The sequence below is a fragment of the Onychostoma macrolepis genome, chromosome 19 (assembly GCF_012432095.1).
Source record: "Onychostoma macrolepis isolate SWU-2019 chromosome 19, ASM1243209v1, whole genome shotgun sequence".
In the NCBI taxonomy this organism is placed as follows: Eukaryota; Metazoa; Chordata; class Actinopteri; order Cypriniformes; family Cyprinidae; genus Onychostoma; species Onychostoma macrolepis.
Window position 1 is genome coordinate 17,709,370 of NC_081173.1, and position 25,488 is coordinate 17,734,857.

Sequence of the window (25,488 nt, forward strand, 5' to 3'; positions counted from 1 at the left end):
CTCAGGCAAGTCATCAGTGTCCACAGCTCATTATTTCACTAGAAATTAAGTAAAGAGCAGAGCATTTAGCAAAATATTAGACTAAAAACTTAAAAACTGCATTATGTGCAATGTATGTTTGCATACAACTTTTAAGTTGAGTGTTGATTATTTACCTAAAAATAAATAGTAATTAAATTTAAGTTTGGGCTCTGTTGTTAATTGTAACCTTAAAGTAAGGAAAAAGGGCTCTGTGGTGGTTTCCTGACCACCCAGGAACAGGTGGTAAGACGTTCTTTACTCATAAATTGGAAATGTCAATGCTACAGATCCGTTTCTTGCTTTGTTCATTTAATGACAAAGATACAGCTTACAATAAACGTGGATTCATGGTTCTATGGCTCTTAGGATATGGTAAGAACCATGTATTCCCGCTATCTGGTACCCTCCCCACACACACAAACATGAGGGTTTAAATATCATGACACACACCAACTCCCCCCATTCAACTAGTGGTTAAAAATTACATTTGGCATAAACTGAGGTAAATTTTTATCCCTAAGGAAATTTTATTTATAATTGAATTTATTTAAAGAAAGCAATTTTATCAGTAAACCACAGTTTGTTATTAAAAAAAACAAACAAAAAAAACAATTAATTTTGTTTGGTTTTTTCCCCCCTGCTCTAGGCTACCGAATACCGAACCGTGACGGCAAAACTGAGGTACGTAGGCCTACTGAACTGTCATGTTTGTGTACCGTTAACGGTCATATAAAACTAAATATGAAAGTAAACAAATTCACATTTTCTAAACAAAGCTGTGCATGGAAATGAGGAGTCCATATTTCGTTATGTTCCTGTTCTCGTTATGTCATTATTAGTTCATCCTCCTCACCTGTCTGTCCCTCATCAGCCCTCCTATTTAAGTTGCAGTCTGTTCAGTGCATGTCCTCCGGCCTACCTGTTATGGATTACCCTTATGTGGATAATTAAAGTTTATCGTTGTAGCAAATCAGCTCAAAAGGGAAATGTATATAAATAATTACAATTATTTATGATTAATTACAATTATTTATATCGGCTGACTAATAACTGTAGCAGAATTAAATTGCCATCAACTGATCTGTTCGTCCAGCGAACATTCAGTGTAAGTTCATATTAACTCTAAGAAAGGATGTTTTCGTGGCCACAGAAAATACCTTCCTAAGTATTAATGCATTAGAACATGTAGTAAGGATCAAAAATTGTAAAGGGACATTAATTTGCAAGGCAGAACCAGAAACTCATGTAATTTGTGCACACAACTTTTATTAACTAAACAAACATACATACACTAACGCGTATATACAAAAGGGGAGCTAAAGTGGATGAATGAAGCCATTAGAGAAAACAGAATGCAGTTATGGAAAGAGTCAGTTAACCGCCTGAGAAAAACCATCAGCGTTGTTTATAACGGGGTCTATAACTTATATTAAACCTCTGTTTAGTTTAGTTAGATGTACCATACTTGCACTTCCTTGGTGAGTGTCTGGAATGCAGTCTCGGATGAAAAGTCTTTGGACTCACGATCACGTTCTCCCAGGTTGAAGAGTGATGAATTCCAAAAGATGTTATTCTGGCTCGGTGGTGATTGGGAGTTCCTTCCCAGGTAGAAAGTGAAAAAGAGCTAAGAAAGAGATCATCTGAAGTCCGAGGACCTTTGGTTGAATGGAAAGTCAAGGCTGCAAGGCCTGGCACAAAAACTTAAGGGTCCAGAAGTGTTCTAGCTCACATCCTCGTCTTCTCAGTATCTGAAAAGAACCGCAGACTGGGATATGTTGGAGCCCACCGGGCACGCCTGTACCGGCTCAGGCTCTCCACACGGGCAGCAATCCGGAGATTTAGCAGAAGAGCTTTTTCAGAAGACAGTGAGGCGGAACTGTGCGTGAGCCCTTTAAGGTCTGAGAAGAGTCACGCCTCTCAGGATGGCCTTGACCAATGAGAAAGCCTGAATTTCCAAGCAGGAGTTTGGAAATACTGGGGGGCTTTACGACCCTTTGTCTGAGAGCATGGTAATTTGCAAAGGGGTTGGATTGGAAGTTGATATACAAACTATTAAAGATTCTTAGGACACTAATATGTTGCATTGGTATCAACATGTAATATTCACTCTCAATTAGATCATCCGAAGACGAATTGATAGAGACCAGACATGGTATGAGATAAAATGATATTATCAAGTGATATATCATAAGCATGCATAAAACAGTATACAATACACAAAAACATATACAAGAACAGTAATAATATACACAATGACCTGCATGATATGTGTGTTCATTCAAAGAAAGGTTTTTCTATGAATTAATTAGAGAAGAGTCCATTTTTATGGCATAATGTCTTTCCTATAGGAAAAAGGTAGTCCGAGTTGCTCTGCTTGCATTCCTTTGAGCAATACAACTAGTGTTATCTGATGGGTTGCCATGGAACCGGGGGCCTGAAGTCATTGACAGACATACTGGCACTGAGTATGTATATTGGGTGAGGGGTCTGTGACTATTTGTTAATCTAATAACTAATTGATTTGTTAAATCAAATGCAAAATTGTGTGTCTGATTGGTCCAAATGCTACATCGTCATTCTCTTCGTATTCGTGCGTTTCTCCTACACCGCACCGTGACAGAAATCCGGACCTATAAAAAGTAAAGTGGTGCCCCTTTTCACCGTTTAGTTTCCGTTTTTGTCAGTTTTTATTTTTTGTCATGGATCATCCCAATTACCACCTCCTTCTGTTGGAGCAGAAGAGGATGCCTCTTGAGGTCCACTCGGCGATCTTCTTGGAGATTGTCAACCACTCCAGCTTCCCAGACAACAGCCTCTGCACATTCTTTCTCACGAGCCTCAATGATGAGTGCAGAGCACGGTTGTCTGGAGGTGGACCTCGGGATTCTTTCGACTGGTGAGACGCTCCTCGGTGAGTCCCACTCTGGAACCAGTATCCAGCCCACCATCACCCCGCAGCACGGAGCATAAGCCTGAGCCCACTGCTGACGGAGAGGCAGAGCCTGCCGCAAGCAACGAGCCATCGCCAGAGAGAGCGACAGTGCTGAGGATCACTCCGGAGCCAGAGCCCGTGACATCAGACCAGGTGCGAGAGCCGGCTACAAAGCTCGCCATGGGAGAGAGCGCCATGGACAGTGAGAGTGCGGAAGAACGCTCTGCCCACTGCACCATGGCTGAGGGTAAGTCGAGCCCAGTGGACTATAAATGGGATATATATGCAGACATGCCCCCTCTTCTCCCACCTTCGTCTGAGTTATCTGTCTGCCCTGAACTGTCTGCCTATCCTGAACTGTCTGCCTGTCCAAAAACGACCGCAGATGTCATTCCCCTGTCCGCCGCGCTCCCAGTGTTGGGAGTCGTGATGTGGTGTGTGTGGGCGGCACACACCATCTCTGAACCCTCTATCTGCCTGGATTTCCCACCCACCCTCCCTCCCTCTCCTTTCTCCTCCTGTCATCTCTGCCTCAGCTCTGCCACCGCTGTCTCCTGGCAGCCCCTCTGCTCACCCTCACTCCACCATCTGTGCGGTGGGATCGCAGCGGGTCTGCCAGTCTCCATCGGCAACATGGCTGGAGGATCCCTTGTCTCTGCCTCCAGCCTCTGAGTCCTGGACTCCGCCTCGGCCCTTTGACCCAGCAGCTCCACAATGGCTCCTAGCTTCCTCCTCTCTGCCGTGGCCCGTCAGTCCACCAGCTCCGCCGGGCTCCCTCGTCCCTCCGGCTCCGCCTTGGTCTGTCATCGACCATCCGCCGCCTCGAAACTCCACTCCTCCGGCTACACCTTGTGCCTCCATCCCTCTGGCTCTGTCAGGCTCCTCCTTCCCTCCGGCTCCACCTCGGTCCTCTGTTGCTCCAGTTCCACTGAGGCCTTCTGGATCCCCGCCTCGGTTGCTGGTGCCATCTGGCCCTCCAGTTCCTCATGTCGCCCTGGCTAATCGGCTCTCCGTCTCCGCCTCGGGCTCCTCCACCACCTGCTCCGCTGCCGTAGGTCAGCCCCCTGGAGTCATCGGCCCTTCCTCCACCATGGCTCCTCCCTCCGTTGGCTCCACAGTGGGCCGACATCATGGCTGTGGCCTGAGTCCCGCCTGGCTCCTCCTGCTCCAAGTCCCTCCTGTCTTTTTCCTGGCTCCTCCCTCTGTCTGATCCGCCCTGGCTCCTCCTTTTTCCTCCATGGCTCCTTCCTCCATCGTCTCCTCCCTGGATTCTGTCTGTCGTCCACCTCCCGGGTGTCTGTCCTCCACCCAAACCCCCACCTGTACTGTTTGCCTGCCTTCCTGCCAGCCCTTTGCCACCCCCTGTCACCATCCCACATTCTCTCCTTTGTCCTCCTCCTAAGTCCCCCTCCATCCCTCCCTTTGTCTCTGTGGCGCGAGCCCGCGCCTTCCGGGAGAGGAGAGAACTGTCACACCCATGGAGGTTTTGTTGTGTTTTCATTCCCATGTGCCCATATTTGGTTACGTTCCTGTTCTTGTTATTTCATTATTAGTTCATCCTCCTCATCTGTCTGTCCCTCATCAGCCCTCCTATTTAAGTTGCAGTCTGTTCAGTGCATGTCGTTTGTGTAGCTTTTGAACCTTTTTTTTCCTGCTATAATAATGTTTAATTTCTGTCCAATTTGGCCTGTACTGTAAGTACCCTTCTAAATTATAATTGTTTCTTAAAAGTTTTTTTTTCTATTATCTTTTAATTTTCAGAGACAGGAGGAGAGTTTGGGAAACTTGTTAGGAAGCAGTCAGTATTTAATATGGTGGCACTAGTGTTGATGTATTCGCTGCTTCTCTCCTGAGCTGCTCATAATGTTCCGAGTTCTCAGGGTTCAGCTCACTGTTGTGACATCATAATGGACATTCCGTTCTGGCAGCTCTAAACTGCTGTTCTGACTAATTGTCTTCTGTTGGTGTGTTAGGAGTGAAAAGATCGAAAGCTACTTTCGTGACTTTCTGCAGATATTGACGACAAATACTGAATTCACTTGCAGCATTCAGTGTCCACAATGGCACTGTTTAGCAGTTTATTTAGACAACGTTTTGAGCGTTTTGCTCACTTCTTATGCAGAAGAGAGACACCTTTGAGGGCACAGCAATGTGCAGCGCAAGAATGGGCACTGGAAAGAGAAGTGAAGGAAAGGGAGATGAATGAGGGAGAAGGTCATCAAAACAAGGCAGAAGCAGTGAGAGAGACACTCAGCCTTGAAAAGATAAAGGACAGAAAACATGTGCATCAGAAAAAAAGAGAGTCTGCCAAATTCAGAGAGATGCAGAATCTAGACAAGTTGATGGAGGGAGGAAGTGAGCATAGAGAGGCTGGAGAAATAAAAAAGAAGAAGAGAGAACTGAAGGAACGAAAGACCACTGAGCCCACTCCACTTCTTGTGGAGGTCAAACCTCAGCAATCTCTAGTCAGTCCTCCAGTGAGATCTTCCTTCTTGAAACCAATAGAAGGAGAACTTCCAGTGTTTCCAAGTGTCTCTGAAGACCTTCCTCTACCAGCTGCTCACTTCAGGCCCCTGCCGCCAGTGACCAAACTGCCCATGTATCCTCAAAAGCCAGCTCCTGCACCAGAGGAAGTGTCCCTGCTATGTTCTCCTCTTCAAGTGGATCTTCCAAAACTGTTGGCAGTTCCTCCACGTCCCACTCCAGCACCTGATGAACTGTTTTCCCTCCGACGCTCCCAAGTGAGTCCTCCCAAACAACTGGTGGTTCCTCCGAGCCCCACTCCTGCATCTGATGACGTTGTTGATCTGCACCGTTCTTCTACTCAAGAGTATCCTCCCAGCCTGGTGAAGGCTCAGCCGTCCACTTCTTCCCTGTTTGAGCCACCTCCACAACTCATGCTCATCGACATAGAGGATGAGGAGACCGAGTATGTGGAGTACACAGGGAAGACCATTCGGGCCTGTGACTTACCCAAGTCTGAACGCCCCCGACCGCTGGAGGCTGAAATGAAACCAAGAAAAATGGCTGCCTGGTTGGAGAGTGACAGCGAGGTGCTGGAGGAAGTGTGGGCGAGTGAAGTGGTGGAGGTCCAGGGATTTGAGAAAGATGAACCCAAAGAAGTGGGAGACTCCAAAGCCATTCAAGGCCATACGGATATCTCTTCTCAGAAAAAGGAGTTGGATGAGCACATGATGAAGCTGTTCTGTGTAACCTCTCCTGAAGGTCCCAAGAATGAGACCCAGCAAAAAGTGAACATCCAGGAAGAGCAAACAAGCAAAAGAAAAGTGGCACTTGTTCTGTTCACCTGGGTAGAGGATAAGACCAAGAAAAAGGAGGAGAAGAAAATACGGAAAGAGAAGGAGCGAAGAGAAAAAAGGTTGCTACTTGCACGCTACAGGAACAATCCAAAACTGAAGCACTTGTTTATCAACAAGCACAACTGCAGCTACTGCTCCTCTGAATGAAGATCAGGGTCTCCAAAATGCCCCTCTTCACCTTCAGCTTGCTACACATTTCTGTGTGCAAATAATAAAAAATAAATAAATAAATAAAATAAAAAACTTGCAAACTAAAAGCTGGAAGAACCATGACTCTTCCTACATTCGAACTACTATAAAGTAATAAACATGTTTAAATGCTTAATATGAAAGCCTGTTTATTATTAAAATAATTAATTTTTAAACTTTTTTTAATAACCTGTTTTTTCCTTTAACAATTGAATGAGTCATTACAGCTGACATCAGTTTCATTTTGTCTTTCATTGGTTTAATGTTTGTAAGATAAGATAAGTTCATAAAACATAATATGGGGCTCCACTGAGTCCAGGTACCAGTGTTGTCGTTACTTTTTCTAACAGAATTTCTGGATTTCACACAAGACACACATGTGTTTCTTGTTAAAAAAATTCCATTTGATTTGAGTGAGAGGTAAGTTCATTATACTGTCACTTGTATGGAATTAGTGGCTCAGATTTTTGTCTTGGTCTGTACTAGGTCAAGCGAATTTTACAGGAGGTTTTTGCATGTGAGATGTTTGATTCTTTCAATATATCCAATACATCACCTGCACCCTTCTTCTCCTATAGGTGCTCTTTGTTGATTTTTCCAGAGCAGTTTTTTCCTCAGATTAACAGATACAGTGTAAAAAATAGCAGTTGCATTTGATCTAATTGGAATATTTATGCTGCTGTTGATTGCTGTTTGTACTTTGTTTTTCAGATCTACAAATCCTACACATCCATTTCTCATTCTCAGTCTCATTTCTCATGAACAGCCTTCTAGAATGGCCTGGCGAGAGAGAAAGAGGAATAAAACAGATCACCTTCGTATTTCGTGACATGTTGTATTTCAAGACATCACCAGAGGACGCTATAATCTAATGTTTTTTTGTTTTGTTTTTAATTGATGAAATGCATTGCAACATATTATATTGCATTTAGGTGTCACAAAACTAGAATATATATTTGGTTTGAAATGTTTAGGCCTATGTTGTGTTCAATTTGAAACATAATCGGTCATTTTAAAGAGCTTTGAAGTGAATCGCTCTTAAGAGGAGAAATGAAAACTGAACATGTAGTTTAGGAATATGGTCGAAGGCTTGGATAAGAATTCTCATGCAAATTTGACCAGGTTGTCCAATGAATAAAGTGCGCTAAAACTGAAGGAGGTTCACATCATCAAAGGGAGGGTGAGTCCTGCGAGTTGCGCTTCCTCCACAGCGAGAGAGAGAGAGAGAGAGAGAGCGAGAGCGAGAGCGTGTAGCAAATCCTTACTGAAGACTAGCCTTTCCCAAACTTCATTTCAGTCTCCGACTATAATATGGACAGGCTTCAGTGGAAACATGCACATCCAGCCCCACTTCATTTATGGCACAGAAGATGTCACAGTTGTTCCTGAAATGACAGCTCGTTAGTTTTTTCCGTAAATGAAATCAAAATGGGAAAACTGCAATCGAAACCTGGTAAGACACTTTGCGGATAACATGCCAGACGCTAAAACATATCAAGCGACTCACCACCTTGTATATTTCTTATTCTCATTCTTGTTTAATTTTTTTCCCTAGCATGTAAACGGAGAGAAAATCCAGAGGGTAAGGTGATACATGTAGCCTATAACTTCATTATCCATAGGCTATAGCTATTACATAAGAAAAAGTTATTAAATGGACATTTGTGTTGTATTAGGAGATGTTTTCAAGGAGGCTGAGTGTGTTGGTGAAGTGGATAGAAACAAACAGGTAAGGTGACAATTTTTAATGTTCAGGACAGATTTAAGTTAACTGTCTCTACATCTACATAACTACATGTATATAAGTGCATGTTTAAGGGTTAAACCTGTAAAGTGTTAATTGGTTGATGGGTACAACATTTATTGACAACATTTAATTAAACTATTATGAAACATTAGGGTAGACTGAGTCCAGTAGAGACACTTTCTGCTTATTTCATCACTACACAAAAACTAGATGCTGAAATGAAGTGATTTTTCACATGATATTTCTTTGGCTTGTGTACAAAAATATCATAACTTGATAATAGTCATAAGCAGTTTATATTTTCCACAATTACACAATTACATGCGGTGCATTTTTGTCTCAACTGTACCCATATAGTGTACAGTTGAAACAGTAGCATGGTACAGTTGAGACACCCATTCTTAATGCTCTAAAGCTGGCTAACCATGTATAGCAAATGTAATAAATCATCATTCATAACTCGAAACTTTCTGCATTCTTACATTTTCAATCATTCTGTATGATCTATAAGCTTGTTTCATCATGGGGACCTAAAAATATTCCCATAAGGTTAGAATTTACTGGTATTACTATACTTGTGGGGACATTTGGTCCCCATAATGTAGGTAATACCAGTACACAAACACACACAGCCTCTGTATGCATTTTATTTTCTATGATTGAACTGTTACTGTATACAGTACATAGCAACCTATAAAGGCATGTGAAGCAATAGGAGACCAATCCTGGTACAGCTGATACACTGTGTCTCAACCGTACCCCACTGACATTCTCACACGTTTCTCTAGATTATGAAAAGACCTTGCATGGCACAATGTCATAAAATGTCTATTTTTAGAGCACAGAGTAAAGTTTGCAATGATATATGTTAAGTTTAACAATCATAAAAGAACAATAAGCTATTCATTGTTGAAGGGACATGGTGAAATGAAAATCTCACCTTGGAAAAAAAACTTTTGCCGATATCTTCGTAGTGGAAAGACACACATTTCAAATTTCCCACGGTCAAAGAGAACACTAATACACATGTGGAGCAAAAATCACGGCTCGGGGTTCTTGTGTATTCAAGTTATTTAAGGTGTTTCAACTGTACACATGTCTCAAATGTACTCAGTCTACCCTACTAGATTATATAGATTAATTCTTAACAAGTAAATAGGCTACATTTATAGTCAATGCATACTGTATTCTTGTTGTAATGTACATGAAATAGACAACTGATCTGTTTAATATTATGCAATGTGAGTTTTGCTTATTAAACAATGTTGCTATAAAACTCATTCATTTGTACATTATGTAACCTGTGCATTAGAATCATCTTTATTTTTATGACCTAATGTCTGGTGCCAAACTCTAAAATACCAATAGTTTTTTTTTTTTTTTTAGATATGTAATTATATGATATAATAGACAAGCTGCAAGTATTCCTATTGTTTAATTCCCTGGGATCTAAAAAAAAATTGTATACCTAGCTTGCACTGTTAGAGGTGAAGTGAAGAAATGAAAATGTGAGTCAACACAAATCAACATAAATTGTCTTCATCATTTCCACACTTTAGACTACTCAGATTTTGAGAACAACCAGGCACTGAACGCTTTTCTCCGTATTACACTGTACTCTCAGCATTGTATTTAAATGGTGTTGGGTCTCTTCCCTCTTTTTCCTTTGCTCTCATTCTCTCAGTGGAGCCTGGAGCCTTCATCACTGTGTGAAATGCATATGGCCGGCAGCCAGAACAGCAGGGTCTTTGAACGCAGCCCCACCACACATCTGTTATTGGTTTTGAAAACAGAGGGAGGCTGTGATGGGAAAATGGGGGGAAGTGGTTGGAGGAGGGAAAGGAGGTGTAGTTGGTGGGAGGAGTGCTGCTGCAAACGAGTTGCAAAATGTAGATCAGCGGTTCGGCTTAAAGGCTTGGATTGTTGTGGTGATGCTGTGTGCATCAAACATCTAATTCAGAGATCAGGGTTGGTGGTTAGGACCAAGGAAATGTACAACACAGTGCAGTCAGTGTTGCTGTTTTCAGGCGAATGCGGGAAGTTGAACAGTTTCCTGGATTTTTGTAGCATTGAAACATGTTTTTTTTTTTTTTTTTACATTTTAAAGATGTACAGTCCTACTTGGAGATGCTTGATGATGACCATATCTCACTAAAGATGTATATAAGAAAAGAGCAGGGCTTAAAATGCTATAAATGGTTTGATAAATCAGTTTTCAAAGTAGGGTAGCTGTAGTAAGACATATAAAAAGTCACCAAGAATGGTACATTAAGGTGATTAAAGTGAAAAGCAAGTTGTGATATTACAAAGAATGTAACATTATTTGCTAGTGCCATGCTCATGGGTGCAATCGCAGGGAAAGTGCATAATGGCAACCAGTTCATGTTCAGCCTGTTCAATCACAGATGATGAATCTATAGACCTTAGTCAGGTAGTGTCATATTTCATTTTTGACAGAAATGAAAACAAAACTGTGCGAAGTACTGTGTACAATAAAACAGTTTTGAAAGTTACGTGCGATTTAGGACATTTATGCAGTGCATGCCACTGAAAGTCTCACATACAATTCAATATGGCAAATAACCTTACTAATGTCTATTGTGCAAGCTGAAAATGTATGAAAAAACGAAGAAATAGTACTTGCATTCTTTGAATTACATTTGGTGTCACTAAGTGACAAATTTTAAGTAACAATTTACTGTAGATTCCAATTTAGAATGCATGTCACCATCAGTTGACAAAAATGTTCATATCTGCTGTACACTCTCAGAAAAAAGTTACAAAGCTGTCACTGGCGTGGTACCCTAAACTACAAAAGCTAAAAAGGTACATCTTTGTACCTTATTTACCACTAAATGATACATATTAGTATCTTAAAGTTGTATTTTAGTATTTCAAAATACATATTAATACCTAAAGTGTAAACATGAATACATTTTAAAAGGGTACTGCTCCTGAGAGTGTACATCACATACAAAATAGTCTCCAAAACATGAGATTATAAGAAGACATTGGCCAAATCTTATTAATTTCAGTTTTACGCACAGAATGTATTTGAACTAAATCAGTCTTTGACTTTAAATGAGGACATGTGTATGTTTTCTGTCTCCAGTGTGTTTCGGGTCTAATTAGGACGCTGTTTTTTCATGGCAGGATCCTGCAGTGTGGGTCATAAAGCCAGGGACACTTGAAAGGTTTTGGTCTCAGAGGGCTCAAAGGAGTCTGTGTTTGCTTGGAAAGGCTGGAAGAATCCTTTCTTTCACCCTTTTTCCTCTCTGTCCCACTTCAAAGGACATAAGGAAGGAAGCGTGTGCTGGAGGCAGTGATCCATGTCTCTTTAGAATAGGGTGCATAGGATGACTGCTGCGTTTTCTTCAATTATTTTATACGAGCAAACTCGTTAAGTGTTATTACTTAAGTCTGTTGACTGCCAATACTCAACATTTGTTGGATGGATCAGTAAAACCCTAAAATGAAGTATCAAAAATAAATAAAAAGGGCTAAAGGGACTGAAAATACACGTTGCGAAGTAACAGATAAACAGATTCTGTCCTGTTCTATTGACCTTCAGCATCCAATGTATTGATATTTATCTGATAGAAAAACAAGAGCAGCTTTCGTCAGCTAGCACAGCTAGTTTGCCTAGACATGCAAACAAAGAGAGTGTAACTACACAATGGTATAAGCTTGATGTGTGGTTTATATTAGATTAGAGTTTCTTACTAGTAAGACTTAGAGTACTTACTAAGGCCCAAATATAAAATTCTAACATCATTTACTCATCATCAAGTTGTTCCAAACTTGTATTAATTTCTTTGTTTTTCTGAACACAAAAAATATATTTTGAAGAATGTTGGTAATCAAACAGTTTCTGGTCCGTATAGACTTCCATAGTAGTTTTTTTCCCATACTATAGAAGTCAATGGCTACCAGCAACTGTTTGGTTACCCACATTCTTCAAAATGATGACAGAATTTTTTTTTTTTTTGAGTGAACTATCTCTTTAAGTACTTGTATGCTATTAGTCTATACTAATACAATCAAGTTTGGGTAAGAAAGGAATACTACAACTGTAAGCCATTATGCAGTTCTGCCTTGAATGATTGCCCATCTAAACATGGAAGGCATAGTGATGCTGGATTGCGTTTGAGTTTATTCCAAGACCATGAAAGATTAAATCAATCACATCCAGCCTCAAAATTTTTAGCAAATGGTGTTAGATATTCTAGTGCGAGCGCGATCATACTTCATCCCAAATGGCATGTTGTTTCTCTCTCTCTCTCTCACCATGTAATAAGGGTTCCATCCAGGTGTTTGGTGACAGGAAGTGAGAGGAAACAAAGCCAGGTACTGTTCTGAACCTTGTGAGAGGGCACAGACAGCAGTGTGAGTGGGTGGTGAAGAGGAACTGGAGTTGGGATAGGGGGTGTCTGGCCCAGTGACACCCGGCTCAGGGCAGGAAAAAACCCTCCAAGTTGGTAATCTGAGCCCACATCAGAGGCCCTAGAGCAAGCAGAGCGTGGCAGAGGTTTGGCCATGATGCTGAGAGAAATCATTGGCAGACCGATAGATCACTCATCACACTTCTTTGGGCTTTGTTCTTCAGGTTTCTGTCAGACTGCAAGTTCTGCTTCCAGCAGCGTGATGCGGAGTTTTGGTTTATGGTTGCACATTTGGATGTGGGGCAAAAGATGAAATTTAATAGATGGAAAGTGTTAATGTATTTTGTGCCAGTATTTCATTTCATTTAAATTCTTGGATAAATACATATGAAAAAATATTTTGTTCAATTTATGGTAAAAAAAAAAAAAAAAAATGTCAGCGATGGTTGCAAAAAAATAAAATAATAAAAAAATAAAAATAAATAAACAGAGGCAATGTTTTATGTTGTACAGGGGCATATTGGTGCCTGTATATTTTACTACTACTAATTTTCACAACAGAAAATGTAACACAAAACACCCAAATGTACATTAATGATAAAATGAGAAGAAAAACTATTTATCGGAAAAAAATTCATATATATACAACATATATATATATATTTTTCGATAAATAGTATTACTGTCATATTACTATATAATTTGTTCTTGCAAAAACCATAGATTTGGAAGTATTTCACAGTAAAATTACATATAAAGCAATGCTAAACCTTTTATGGTTTTTCATAGTCAAGCAAATAACAGGGTTTTACTGCAGCATTTTTTAGAATTTAGAATTTTATAAAATTATAAATTTTCCTGTAAAAATCTTACAGTTTACAATTTTGCATTTTACAGTGCAAATAGGTCTGTTTTGGATTTTTAATTGTTTATGTTCATAGCCTCTGTTTTTATATTTCTATACATTTTTTTTCATCTAAAACTCACTTAAAATGAATCTAATCTAATAATTATTTAGTTCATGAAATCTTTAGCAAATCTCAAAATGAATGTTTACTTTTCATACTTTCATACTTCATACATACTTCATACATTATAGCATTTTTAGCATTTTATTTAATTAATTTTGAGAAAAATAGTGTAGAATTTTATTTACATTATTTATATTTATATTACAGTTTTTAGTTATTGATCACAACATGAAAATAATTACTAGTCTCAGCCAGTATCAGTCAGAATTTAAATATCGGAGCATCCCTAATATATTTATTATTTTGTGTTGGGTGATTTTTAAACAAGCTCACTCAGACGGGAAGCTGACTGCATGTTCTTAAGGCGTTTTCTCCAGATAGATTCATGGTTCTGGCTCATAAAAGAAGGTATATAGTTGTGTGTGTGTTACTTTAAATACAGTTTGTCTAGAACCATATGCTTTTCACATCTGGCCTTAAGTGAGCACACTGTGGGTGTTATACTTAATGTGTTTGTGAGTTAATATCTGGTTTTATAGTTGTGCATGATGTCAAAACTGGCATGAGTAACACTGTATCTACATCATGTCCCTGACTGAGAGTGCTAACGCTTTTATCTTTTTTAATAAAAGATTACATAATATTACATTTAATCTGAAATAGTATGATATTCTACTATAAAAATCCAGAAGAATATATGTGATGCATTTATTTTATATTCTAAATTTTAACATTTTTATGATGCTTGCTCACAGCAATTTTCAGAATGTTGAAAATATTCTTTGAATATCATACAGTGTATTGTGGTATCCCCCCCCCCCACAGGAATATTTAAATATTTCAAGCAAAATTACATTACATTGTTAAACAAATGCTAAAATCTTGGAATATGACATGAAAAGTTGATAGTCAGATGTCCTCAGTGAACATAAAGTTGTGTTTTCTGCTAGTGTAAGAGGGACAGAGTTGTGGCAGAGAGGATTACAGATGATTTTGAGTTGTTTTGTCAAGGAGGACAATTCACTTCCTCCCTCAGAAACCAGCAGTGCAATGTGTCTGGAAACAATTGGGCTTAAGACCACAGGAGTGCAAAGAATGAAGTGATTTTTTCTTGTTCCTGGTGAATTCATTATGGGGGCTGGTTTTCCAGCTTGAAAACAGGTTTTCTACGCAAATTATATACAAAACTGACTTAGCAATGCAAAGTTTCATAGATCGTGTTTGTCAGTTTATCATTTTATAGATGTTCACCCTCTGAAGAAACTAGCATGAGTGTTGTTTTCTTTGGATGTCCATAGTTTTAATGATTTGTTTTTCCTATTTAACTCTAGGATCTGAGTGGTAGAGATCCAAAAGAAGATCAGTTGTCAGATCAGTACTGTTCACTACAGGGTAAGTTGAACTGTGAAAGGAAACTCATTTACAAATAGTGCCATTGTTTAAAGCAAAGTAATACAGACTAATGTTTGTTTTCTCAGTCAAGTTAACATTATCTGTTATTTGTAGTAACACTGCCACCAGAGAGAGTAATGGAGACTCCTAAATCTTCGCTTTCTTCTCCTGAAAATGAAAGACAGCATCCACTCAAAGATTCATTTAGGAGAAATGGGAAAAATGATGTAAGTTTTTGTCATAGATAAATGCATATGAAACAATGAATATTGTACCTATTGTGAAACTCCAAAGACGACCAACCTGACATACTGTTCAGAAGTTTTAAATGTTTTTGAAAGTCGTCTCAGTGATGCTGCATTTACTGTTATTTGACTATTACTAGTTTTCAAAGTAATATTGTGAAATATTATTACAATTTAAAATAATTTTCTATTTTGTTCTATTTTAAACACAATTTATTCATGTGATGGCAAATTACATTAGTCTTCAGTGACAAGAATGCTGTCAAGAATTTCTTCTCATTGTCAATGTTGAAATTGGTCGTGCTGCTTAATATTTTTGTGGAAACGGTGATACTTTTTCAGGATACTTTGATGAAACAGAATTTATTTTAAATAGATTTATTTATTTTTTTTTGCCAATTTTAATTAGAATTCACTTAGAATGCATTATTGCTGAAAAAAAAAGGTAGATTAAAAGAATGGTTTGCTAAAATTAGTTTTCTGAGATATAGGATATCTTTTATGAATAAACATGTTATGCTAATTCAAAAATGATTGCAAATTCTTCCATTGTTCTGTTGATATCAGGGCAAGGGGTGTAATGTGTCTGTCACGGATGAAAATCATCAAGAGTGGATGATCACATTGTATGATTTGGACAGCAATGGGAAAATAACCAGAGAGGTAAATTTCAGTATTGACCATCTCATTAAAGTGATCATTTAGCCATTGGTGAGTTTCTCTCATTGTGTTTGTTGCAGAATATGTTGAGCCTGATGCAGACGATCTGTGAAGTGGTCGAGGCATCAGTGAAACAGCTGGTGCTTAGCAATGGCACAACCCTGCGTGTGAAGCTGAGTGTCACTCCATTAACCAGCAGAAAAGCCAACAGAAAAGGTGAAGACCGAACCTATCATAATAAAAAAAAAACTAATGATCTCATATCCTATTTGATCAATCTCCTGAAATAATCATGATGTAATGCAGTGTTACTCACATTTTACTTCTGTCCTTCTTGAGAATGGGATGCTGGGATGTCTCAGAATGAGCCGGATCAAATAGAGGATCCAGTACGATGTGCAGAGAGCCCTCATTCTCAAATCAGGTGATTTGTGCCATTGCATATATGAATGAATCAAAATTATGCTTGAGAAATATTTATACAGGAAATGAATGCCAACAAAATTATAACAAAATGGAATAAAATTATAGAAACAGTAACCAGTAATTATACCTGTGTTATTTTAGTATTATTTATATACTAATATAGTATTTATGAATATTTGTAGCTTTTACTTTTATATTTTCTATATCATTTTAAAGTGCTTTTGTAATTTTTATTCCTAATTAGCTTTTATTTTTGTTTTCAGTTTTAGTAATGTTTGTACTTCAACTTTTAACACTAATACTCTTTATTCTATTTGTATTTTATCTACTTGTTTTTCTTTTATTCATTTAAAAATAACCCTCTAACACTTGCACTCTCTGTTCTCTTTCTATTCTAACTACTTGTTTTCTTTTTATTAAAAAATTGACCTTCTAACACTAGCGTTCTCTATTCTTTTTCTATTCTTTTGACTTTTCTTTTTATTTATTTAAATAAAAAATGACCCTCTAACACTGTTCTCTTTCTATCTACTTGTTTTCTTTTTATTTGTTATAAAAAAACAAACAAAAAATAAAACTTGATACGTATGCGTTAGACTAACCGAGACTTGTCACATACATATTATTTATATATAAACTTGCATATTATTACTTTTTTTTTCTTTCTCTCATTTAGAAGTCGCTTTGGATAAAAGTGTCTGCTAAATGACTAAATGTAAATATAAGTTGTTTTATTTAGGTATTTGCCAAGGCATTTTGCAACTTATTTTAATATTTTATTTTAAGCTTAATTTAAATTAATGAAAGAGTTTTTTGATAGTTTTAGTTAACAATAACAACACTATTACCAACACAATATTCAGTAATACTGTATTATTTTGTCTGTCAGACAGCTGAACTCGGATCAGTTGGGTGTTTCAGAGAGGAAGCAGTACTCTGTAGATGAAAACACAGAACGTAGGAACCACTATCTAGATCTGGCTGGAATTGAAAACTACACCTCTCGATTTGAAGGTGATAGCTTAATATTTATTCTCTGAACTTCAGCAAGGCCAGTGAAAATTGCTGAGCTCAGTTTTATGAAAGCCAGTTCTAATTCTAGAAGATTCTAGATGTTTAAAGCTTTCTTAAATATGATTTATTCTACCATCAAAGCTCCAGAAACATGTGCTGAGGAGCAGCCTCAGGAGAGCTCGTCCCGCAACCATCATCGTCGCTCTCAACCCGAGACCTGCAACCCTGTGGAGTCATCTGGAAAATCCATTCCTTTCCTCAGGTCACTCCGCAACCGCAGCAAGTCTGTCGGTTATAGTGGAGCCACAACCAAACCCAGCAAGCTCCATGGGCATCACCCTATGACCTGGTGCCATCCATCCCAACAGCAGCAACAGCAACCTCTGCTGCACAGCTCCAGTAAACGCATCCGTGCCCGAGCGCGTGAGACTGCATCGCCGTCCAGAAGCAACCATGACAGAGAATTACAGCCTGGGCCAGCTGTTCTTCCTGGGGGTTTTATGCCCCTTCCTCAAAGACACGAACACCATCATCACCATGAGCACCACCATCACCACCATCATCACCATTACCACCCTGCGTAAGAGTTCTGAAAAACTCGAGTAGCAAACTCTCATAAGCAGTGTTATTTTTTCTGTAAAAACAAACATGCTGGTGGTTCATCTGCCAAACACACACAGCTTGATCATTTCTGTATTAAAAGGGGCTGAACCACTCTTTTCGATGATATGAGAACTGCACCTGCACAAAAATATAATCTCAGTTGAATGAGCCTGCATTCATTAGTGTGCAGCTCCTCCATGTGGTTATAAATGGAATAGACCAAACTGGTTTCGTCCCTAGATTATATTGCATTTGGTGGACTTTCCTTATTGGTTTGGAAAATGTATCATTTTAGTATATGCTTATTTCTTAAAAGGTTGATTGGAATTTTTGCGTTTGCGAGGTGCGACACTTTTTTTCCCTCAGGAATGTGCTTGCTAGACTATGTAGATGTAACCACTTCTATTGTATGTTATTACATATATCAATATTTCCATTAATGTAGTTTTAAGTCAGCGTGCTTATATTCATAGGCTGTAGTCAGTGTTTTTATTTAAAACCAAAGGTAGTCTTTACAACCACATTGCATGTTTATGTTCTGAATAGGGCTGCTAATATTATATTAATTATATTAGAAAATGCCATGTTTTATTGCTGACATCATGGTTAAAACAACAAAACACATAATGTACCAAGCTAAATAAAATATTAAATTAATAGAAAATGCACTTTTATGGAGCTGTGTATATATATATATATATATATATATATATATATATATATATATAGTTTTAAGTCAGCGTGCTTGTATTCATAGGCTGCAGTCAAGTCTTTACAACCGTAGATATATATTATATATATATATATATATATATATATATATATATTTTATATATTTCAATTTTTCAATGCATTTGCATTCACTTGAAAAACTTCTGTTCTCTCGCTCAAGAAAAAAAAAAAGAAAAAAAAAAGTTCCCCTGAAAATAACTTTGCTTTCCCTCGAGAAAGGAAATTTAGTGTGTTCTTTCACAAAACTATTGTAAAACCTGATAAACATCGCGTTCGCTCGCAAAAACATTTTCTTCCCACCTGATATTTTGCAAGCAAGTGAAATATATCCTATTTACAGTGACTTAATTTAACACAATTCTCAAAGGTTGACCCAGAAAATAGATTTTTCCTACATCCACAGAATGTAACCATTGTTGGTCACAGGTAAGAGTCTTCTTTTTTCTTTCCAGCCATCCAAAATCTAATTGCTGTTTAACCTCAGCCTGTTGGTCATGAGAGTATGAGACAGCTGCTTCTATAAATAACTATCCCCCTCTCGACTACCTCCCTCCTCATTCTCTCGATCAGCACTCTTCTGTTCTTGGGTTGACGCACATGTATATGTTGTTGAAAGAGAGCAGAAGAAACACTCCATATCTCCTAAAGGCTGACAGCTCTAAGAAGATTCCTTGATCTTGGGAGTTGACAAACACAGCCATGAAGAGCTTGAAGTTTCTAGCAGCCGAGGGCTTCGTTCAAACCGGCCCAAATGCGTGTAAGAACCTCCACTGCTTGTCTTACAATCTCTACCCAATCATCTTCAAAGCCAGCTATCTGTGTGAGGAGGCCACAATGCTCCACAACTTGGTCCAGACGTGGCCTCTGACAGTGCTCAACTTGCGCAAACTATTGGGCAGGACAGTGGACTGTCCAGATGATCTCACGTCCCACACATGCAGGCTCTGTCTGGAGGCCATTCTCTCAGGTCTGAGGGACTATGTGCTTCAAGCTCCAAGCACGTATACAAAAATGTTACGTGTGGTGGATCTAATCGGTCTGCAAGACATAGAACACCAGGTCTGTCCCTGCAGACGGACTCTTGGCCGTTGGGCAAGAACTGAACTGCTTACCCGCATGTGCTACGAGACTATGGTGTCCATGCAGGCCGGCCAAGCAGCACCATCAGCGATTGATGTGGAGGTAGATGTGCGCTTGGATGCATTTGTTACTGGACGGAACTATGAGGTGGTGGCTCAGGCTCTGTTGCTGCGCAGACACTGCCCATTAAAACTGAACTTCGTAGGTCTGCGTGTGGACTCGCTGAGCCTCAAGAACCTCTTTTACCTTCTGAAGCTGGTGGAATCACATGGCCTGCAGAAGCTGGAAGTTGTGCACAATGTACATCTGGAGGCTCCACACATTGAGGTACTGCTCTCTCAGCTGAAGTTCCCACAGCTGCGCTCACTCACGTTTCCTGCACAGGCGTTGAATGTACGCAGATTGGGTCCGGAGGACGAGGGACTCATGGGAGTTCTGGGTGAGCTGATGAGCAAACTGACTGAACTGAGAGAGCTCTATCTGGGGTTCTCCACACTTACAGGTCATCTGAGGAAACTGCTGAGGTAAAGACTATAAAACCATAATGTGACCACAGTTGCCATTTAAACTCCTACACATTTTTTCATTCATATTTCATCAACAATTAAATTTAAAATAACTTTTCTGTTTTGATATATGTGACCTTGGATCACAAAACCAGTCATAAGTAGCACGGGTATATACTTAGTATGGCTCAAAATTATTGATTTTTCTTTGTGTCAAAAATCATTAGTAGATCAAGTTCCATGAAGATATTTTGTAAATTTCCTACCGAAAATGTCAAAACTTAATTTTTGATTAGTAATATGCATTGCTAAGGACTTAATTTGGAAAACTTCAAAGGCACCCTCAGATTCCACATTTTCAAATAGTTATATCTCAGCAAAATATTGTCCATACATCAATGGAAAGCTTATTTATTCATTTATACATTCAGATGTCTAAATCTCAATTTAAAAAACAAACAAAAAATTGACCCTTATGACTGATTTTGTGGTCCAGGGTCACATATTTAAAAATTTAATTTATTGCTGTGATATGGCAAAGTTGAATTTTTGAACTTTTGAACAGTCTTCAGTGTTACATGATCCTTCAAAAATCATTCTAATATGCTGATTTGGTGCTCAAGATACATGTCTTATTATCATGGTTGAAAACAGTGCTGCTTAATATTTTTTTGGAAGCTATGATAGACATTTTTTACTGACCCCAGCCTTTTGGATGGTAGTTACCATAAGGTATATTTTTAATTTAAATATGAGATCCAACACTCTTATTTGATGGTTTTACAGTCTAATCAACTGTTTAATATCAAGCCATGTTGTTGTTCGGCTGGCTCTCTGTTTGTTGTGTGACTGCTAGACTACAGACAGCTGTCCCATTGCAAACCTGAAGTAGGCCAGGACATGACTCTGGCAACACAGTATGTTCTATATTTACTGTAAATAGCAGCACACGTGTCTTATAACAGTCAAAACATCACGTCTCATAGGTGTATATGTGACCCTGGACCACAAAACCAGTCTTAAGTCGCTGGGGTATATTTGTAGCAATCGCCAAAAATACATTGTGTGGGTCAAAATTATAAATTTTTCTTTTATGCCAAAAATCGTTAGGATATTAAGTAAAGATCATGTTCCATGAAGATATTTTGTAAATTTCTTACCGTAAATGTATCAAAACTTAATTTTCGATTAGTAATATGCATTGCTAAGAACTTCATTTGGACAACTTTAAAGGTGATTTTCTCAATATTTAGATTTTTTTGCACCCTCAGATTCCAGATTTTCAAATAGTTGTATCTCAGCCAAATATTGTCCGATCCTAACAAACATCAATGGAAAGCATATTTATTCAGCTTTCAGATGATGTATAAATCTCAATTTCGAAAAATTGACTGGTTTTGTGGTCCAGGGTCACATATTAACAGAGTGATTTATGGTACCAAAACAAAATCTGACCCATAGCATGTTAAATAATACATCTTCATCTGGGGTGAATTAATATCTTATGGGTCAGATTTTGTTTTGGTACCTGGAACTTCATATGGATTGTGAAGTTTGCAAGGCAAGGCAAGGCAAGTTTATTTATATAGCACATTTCATACACAGTGGTAATTCAAAGTGCTTTACATAAAAGGAAGTGAAATAGTCATTAAAAATAATCGTAATAACAAGAAATTAAAAATAATAAAATAAAAACAAAGTGATTTAAAAATTGATTTAAAAAGAATTTAAAACATTTAAGAATAGAAAGTGATTATATAGAGTGCAATCAGTTTGGACGTAACACAGTGCTCATTCAACAAATGCACAGCTAAACAGATGAGTTTTGAGTCTGGATTTAAATGTGGCTAATGTTTTAGCACATCTGATCTCTTCTGGAAGCTGGTTCCAACTGCGGGCAGCATAATAGCTAAAAGCAGACTCCCCTTGTTTTGTGTGAACCCTTGGTATTTCTAAGTGACTCGATCCTAATGATCTGAGTGGTCTGTTAGGTTTATATTCAGTGAGCATGTCTCCAATGTATTTAGGTCCTAGGCCATTTAGAGATTTATAAACAAGTAAAAGTACTTTAAAATCAATCCTAAATGTAACTGGAAGCCAGTGCAAGGACCTGAGGACTGGTGTAATATGCTCAAATTTTCTGGTTCTAGTCAGAATCCTGGCAGCAGCGTTCTGGATGAGCTGCAGCTGTCTAATGGTCTTCTTCGGAAGGCCAGTGAGGAGACCATTACAATAATCCACCCTGCTGGTGATAAAGGCATGAACAAGTTTCTTTAAGTCTTGACTGGAAACAAAATATCTAATTCTTGCAATGTTTTTGAGATGATAGTATGCTGATTTAGTTACTGCTTTGACATGACTTCTAAAACTAAGGTCTGTCTCCAGAAACACCCCAAGATTTTTGAACTTCATCTTTGTTTCCAAATGCAATGACTTCAGTTTTCTCCTTGTTTAACTGAAGAAAGTTCTGGCACATCCAACAGTTTATTTCATCAATGCATTGGTAAAGGGAGTCAATGGGGCTGTAGTCATTTGGAGATAAGGCTAGGTAAATCTGGGTCTCATCAGCATTGCTGTGATAGGCAATTTGGTTCTTTCTCATTATTTGACTTAGTGGGAGCATATACAGGCTAAACAAGAGCGGTGCAAGAATTGAGCCTTGTGGGACTCCGCATGTCATGGACGTCCACTTAGACTTATGCTCTCCTATACTCACATAATAACCTCTCCCTTCTAAGTATGACCTGAACCATTTGAATACCATCCCAGAAAGCCCGACCCAGTTTTCCAGTCTCTCTAGAAGTATGCCATCAATATATCAAAGAAAATACAGAAGTGATCAGATAGTGCTACATCCTTAATAACAATTGATGAAATGTTTAGACCTCTACTGATGAGTAAATCTATAGTGTGTCCACGATTGTGTGTGGGTCCATGCACATGCTGGGTCAGATCAAAAGTGTTTAAAACAGTTATAATTACTTTTGCAGTTTTGATTTATGCATTATCTATGTGAATATTAAAATCCCCTGCAATAGTAAAACAGTTAAACTCTGAGGAGTTTATATGAGTTTGCTATAAATTTACTGTTGTATCCAATAGATTTGTACTATATATGCACTACTGTTCAAAATTTTGTGGTCAGTGATTTATTTAATTAATTAATTAATTAATTTATTACGAAATAATGTTTATTTTCAGCAAGGGTGCATTACATTGATAAAAAGTGACAGTAAAGACATTTATAATGTAAGATTTCAAATGAATAAACATTAAAGAGTAAAAAAAATTAAACAGCACAACAGTTTTTGACATCGATAATGGATATATAAAGGAAATATTTTTTTTGAGAAGCAAGTCAGTATATGTAAAATGATTCCTGAAGGATCATGTGACACTGAAGACTGGTGTAATGACTGCTGAAAATTCAGCTTTTGCCATCACAGTAATAAATTACATTTTAAAAATATTAAAATAGAAAAGAGTTAATTTAAATGTTAATAATATTTTACAATATTACAATTTTACTGCATTTTTGATCAAATAAATGCAGGCTTGGTAAGCTTGCAGTAGAGTTGCAAAAAAGTGCATTGCCCAGTGAATCACTGGGATCACATTTTTCAGAGGTCCCAGTGCTGCATTCTATCAAATTTAGTTACATTTTTTTTTTTAATATTAATATACATATTATATAACATATTAATAGTATTGCTAACTGAACTTAGTGTAAATTACACTGTTGCAGTTTGATGCTTAATCTTGAGATCATTCCTAAACACTTGTTTTGAGTAACTATAATCTGTTTGATTTGCCAGTCCACTGAACACTCCACTGCAGTGTATTGAGTTAGCGAACTGCAGTCTTAGCGCAGTGGACATGGCCTACTTCGCCAACAGCCTGCACAGTGAGCACATAGTAAAGCTGGACCTGAGCGGTCATGAGGTAGCCGACCTCTTCCCCAACACCTTCCGGAAGCTTCTGCATCGCTGTTGTGCCACACTCACTAGTCTGGGTCTGGAGGAGTGTGGACTGGATGATGATAAACTGGATCTGCTCACCCAAGCACTGACACCCTGTCATGGGCTACAGGAATTGAAGATCCTGGGTAACCCACTGAGCACAGCTGCGCTGCACCTTCTTTTCAATATGCTGGCTCTGGGTTTTCCTGCATTGAGGTACAGTAAAACCATGTGTTCACTGATATCAATTTGGTTGTTTTTCTTGTCATTTATTACATTACATTGTCTCAGATACGTTGAGCTGCCTGTCCCTCGTGACTGTTACCCTGAAGGTGTAACCTATCCACTGGATGATAGGACGCTGATAAATTATGACACGGAGAAGTTCCAACAAGCCAAGAACGAACTTGTTGGCATTCTAGTGAGGGAGGGAAAAGGACATATAGAAGTCTGCACGCCATTATTTGGAGCCTATGATCCTGACATCAATGAGACGAGCAATGAGCTGGGAGTCTCCATGCTGCACTCCTTCAACAGTGTCATAGGAAACTTCATTGACACAGTCAACAGTGTTACCCAACGGAGAGAGCAAGGAATGATGGAGTGAGAGTGCCATCCCAGGATTAAACATTATATATTATATTCAAATAGAAAAGTTATTTTAAATTTAACTTAAATTACTGTCACAGTATTTGATCAAATAAATGCAGCCTTGAGCAATTGAAAATAAACATCTTACCAACTCCAGACTTATGCAATAATAGATGCGATTAATATTTACTGTATAAAGCTTTTAAAATAATTAATGCATAATGTATACTTATACATAAAGCATTAATAACACAACTTATACGGAGTATTTCAGTACCAGTATTGGTATCACTGAGTATTGTAAAACTTTAATGCCATTACGTCTATATTTAAAATACTCTCTTTACATTTTTTCTACATAAATTTAAAGAGCTAATGTGACTTTAATGAATCCATAGCACTTGTGAAAGAAATAATACATAGGCATGTAATTGTGTAATAATGTATATTAAGGTGTGCAATAAAGAATTCAAAGTATTTACAGCTTAACATGATTTATTTGTGATTGCACTTTTGTAACTGATGAATAGTGAACAGTTTAAGGTAAACCGTAGTTATTAAATTTTATTTATGTCTTGTAAAATCTGTAAGTCACTTTATATATATAGTCACTGTATAGTGTGCATTTATTGTTTTTATCTGTATTTAAACAAATGGCCTTATCTTTGGAGTGTACTGTAACATCCCATTAAACATTCTTTGAAAGATTCATTGACTA

The 25,488-nt window shown here is 38.2% G+C and overlaps 2 protein-coding genes across 2 annotated transcripts; both read left to right on the top strand.

The window, feature by feature from the left end:
• Positions 1 to 7,704: 7,704 nt before the first annotated feature.
• LOC131525950 (protein naked cuticle homolog 2) lies at positions 7,705 to 18,531 on the top strand. Its single transcript, XM_058753969.1, has 10 exons — positions 7,705 to 7,915; positions 8,018 to 8,044; positions 8,139 to 8,191; positions 14,894 to 14,954; positions 15,069 to 15,181; positions 15,767 to 15,862; positions 15,940 to 16,075; positions 16,199 to 16,283; positions 17,175 to 17,299; positions 17,441 to 18,531. Exons 1-10 carry the CDS (start codon positions 7,891 to 7,893, stop codon positions 17,881 to 17,883), a joined length of 1,164 nt encoding a protein of 387 aa, XP_058609952.1. The 5' UTR covers positions 7,705 to 7,890; the 3' UTR covers positions 17,884 to 18,531.
• A 486-nt stretch (positions 18,532 to 19,017) lies between these two features.
• Positions 19,018 to 25,479, top strand: lrrc14b (leucine rich repeat containing 14B). Its single transcript, XM_058754767.1, has 3 exons — positions 19,018 to 20,238; positions 24,036 to 24,395; positions 24,471 to 25,479. Exons 1-3 carry the CDS (start codon positions 19,334 to 19,336, stop codon positions 24,784 to 24,786), a joined length of 1,581 nt encoding a protein of 526 aa, XP_058610750.1. The 5' UTR covers positions 19,018 to 19,333; the 3' UTR covers positions 24,787 to 25,479.
• The last annotated feature ends 9 nt before the right edge of the window (positions 25,480 to 25,488 follow it).

What these genes read in the sequence shown, in the direction of transcription:
- LOC131525950 (XM_058753969.1), top strand. Translation starts at nt 7,891, where the DNA reads ATGGGAAAACTGCAATCGAAACCTG. An exon ending in AAAACTGCAATCGAAACCTG is followed by an intron (nt 7,916 to 8,017) that starts GTAAGACACTTT and finishes TTTTTTCCCTAG; the next exon opens with CATGTAAACGGAGAGAAAAT. An exon ending in ACGGAGAGAAAATCCAGAGG is followed by an intron (nt 8,045 to 8,138) that starts GTAAGGTGATAC and finishes GTGTTGTATTAG; the next exon opens with GAGATGTTTTCAAGGAGGCT.
- lrrc14b (XM_058754767.1), top strand. Translation starts at nt 19,334, where the DNA reads ATGAAGAGCTTGAAGTTTCTAGCAGCCGAGGGCTTCGTTCAAACCGGC. An exon ending in CATCTGAGGAAACTGCTGAG is followed by an intron (nt 20,239 to 24,035) that starts GTAAAGACTATA and finishes TTGATTTGCCAG; the next exon opens with TCCACTGAACACTCCACTGC. An exon ending in CTGGGTTTTCCTGCATTGAG is followed by an intron (nt 24,396 to 24,470) that starts GTACAGTAAAAC and finishes ACATTGTCTCAG; the next exon opens with ATACGTTGAGCTGCCTGTCC.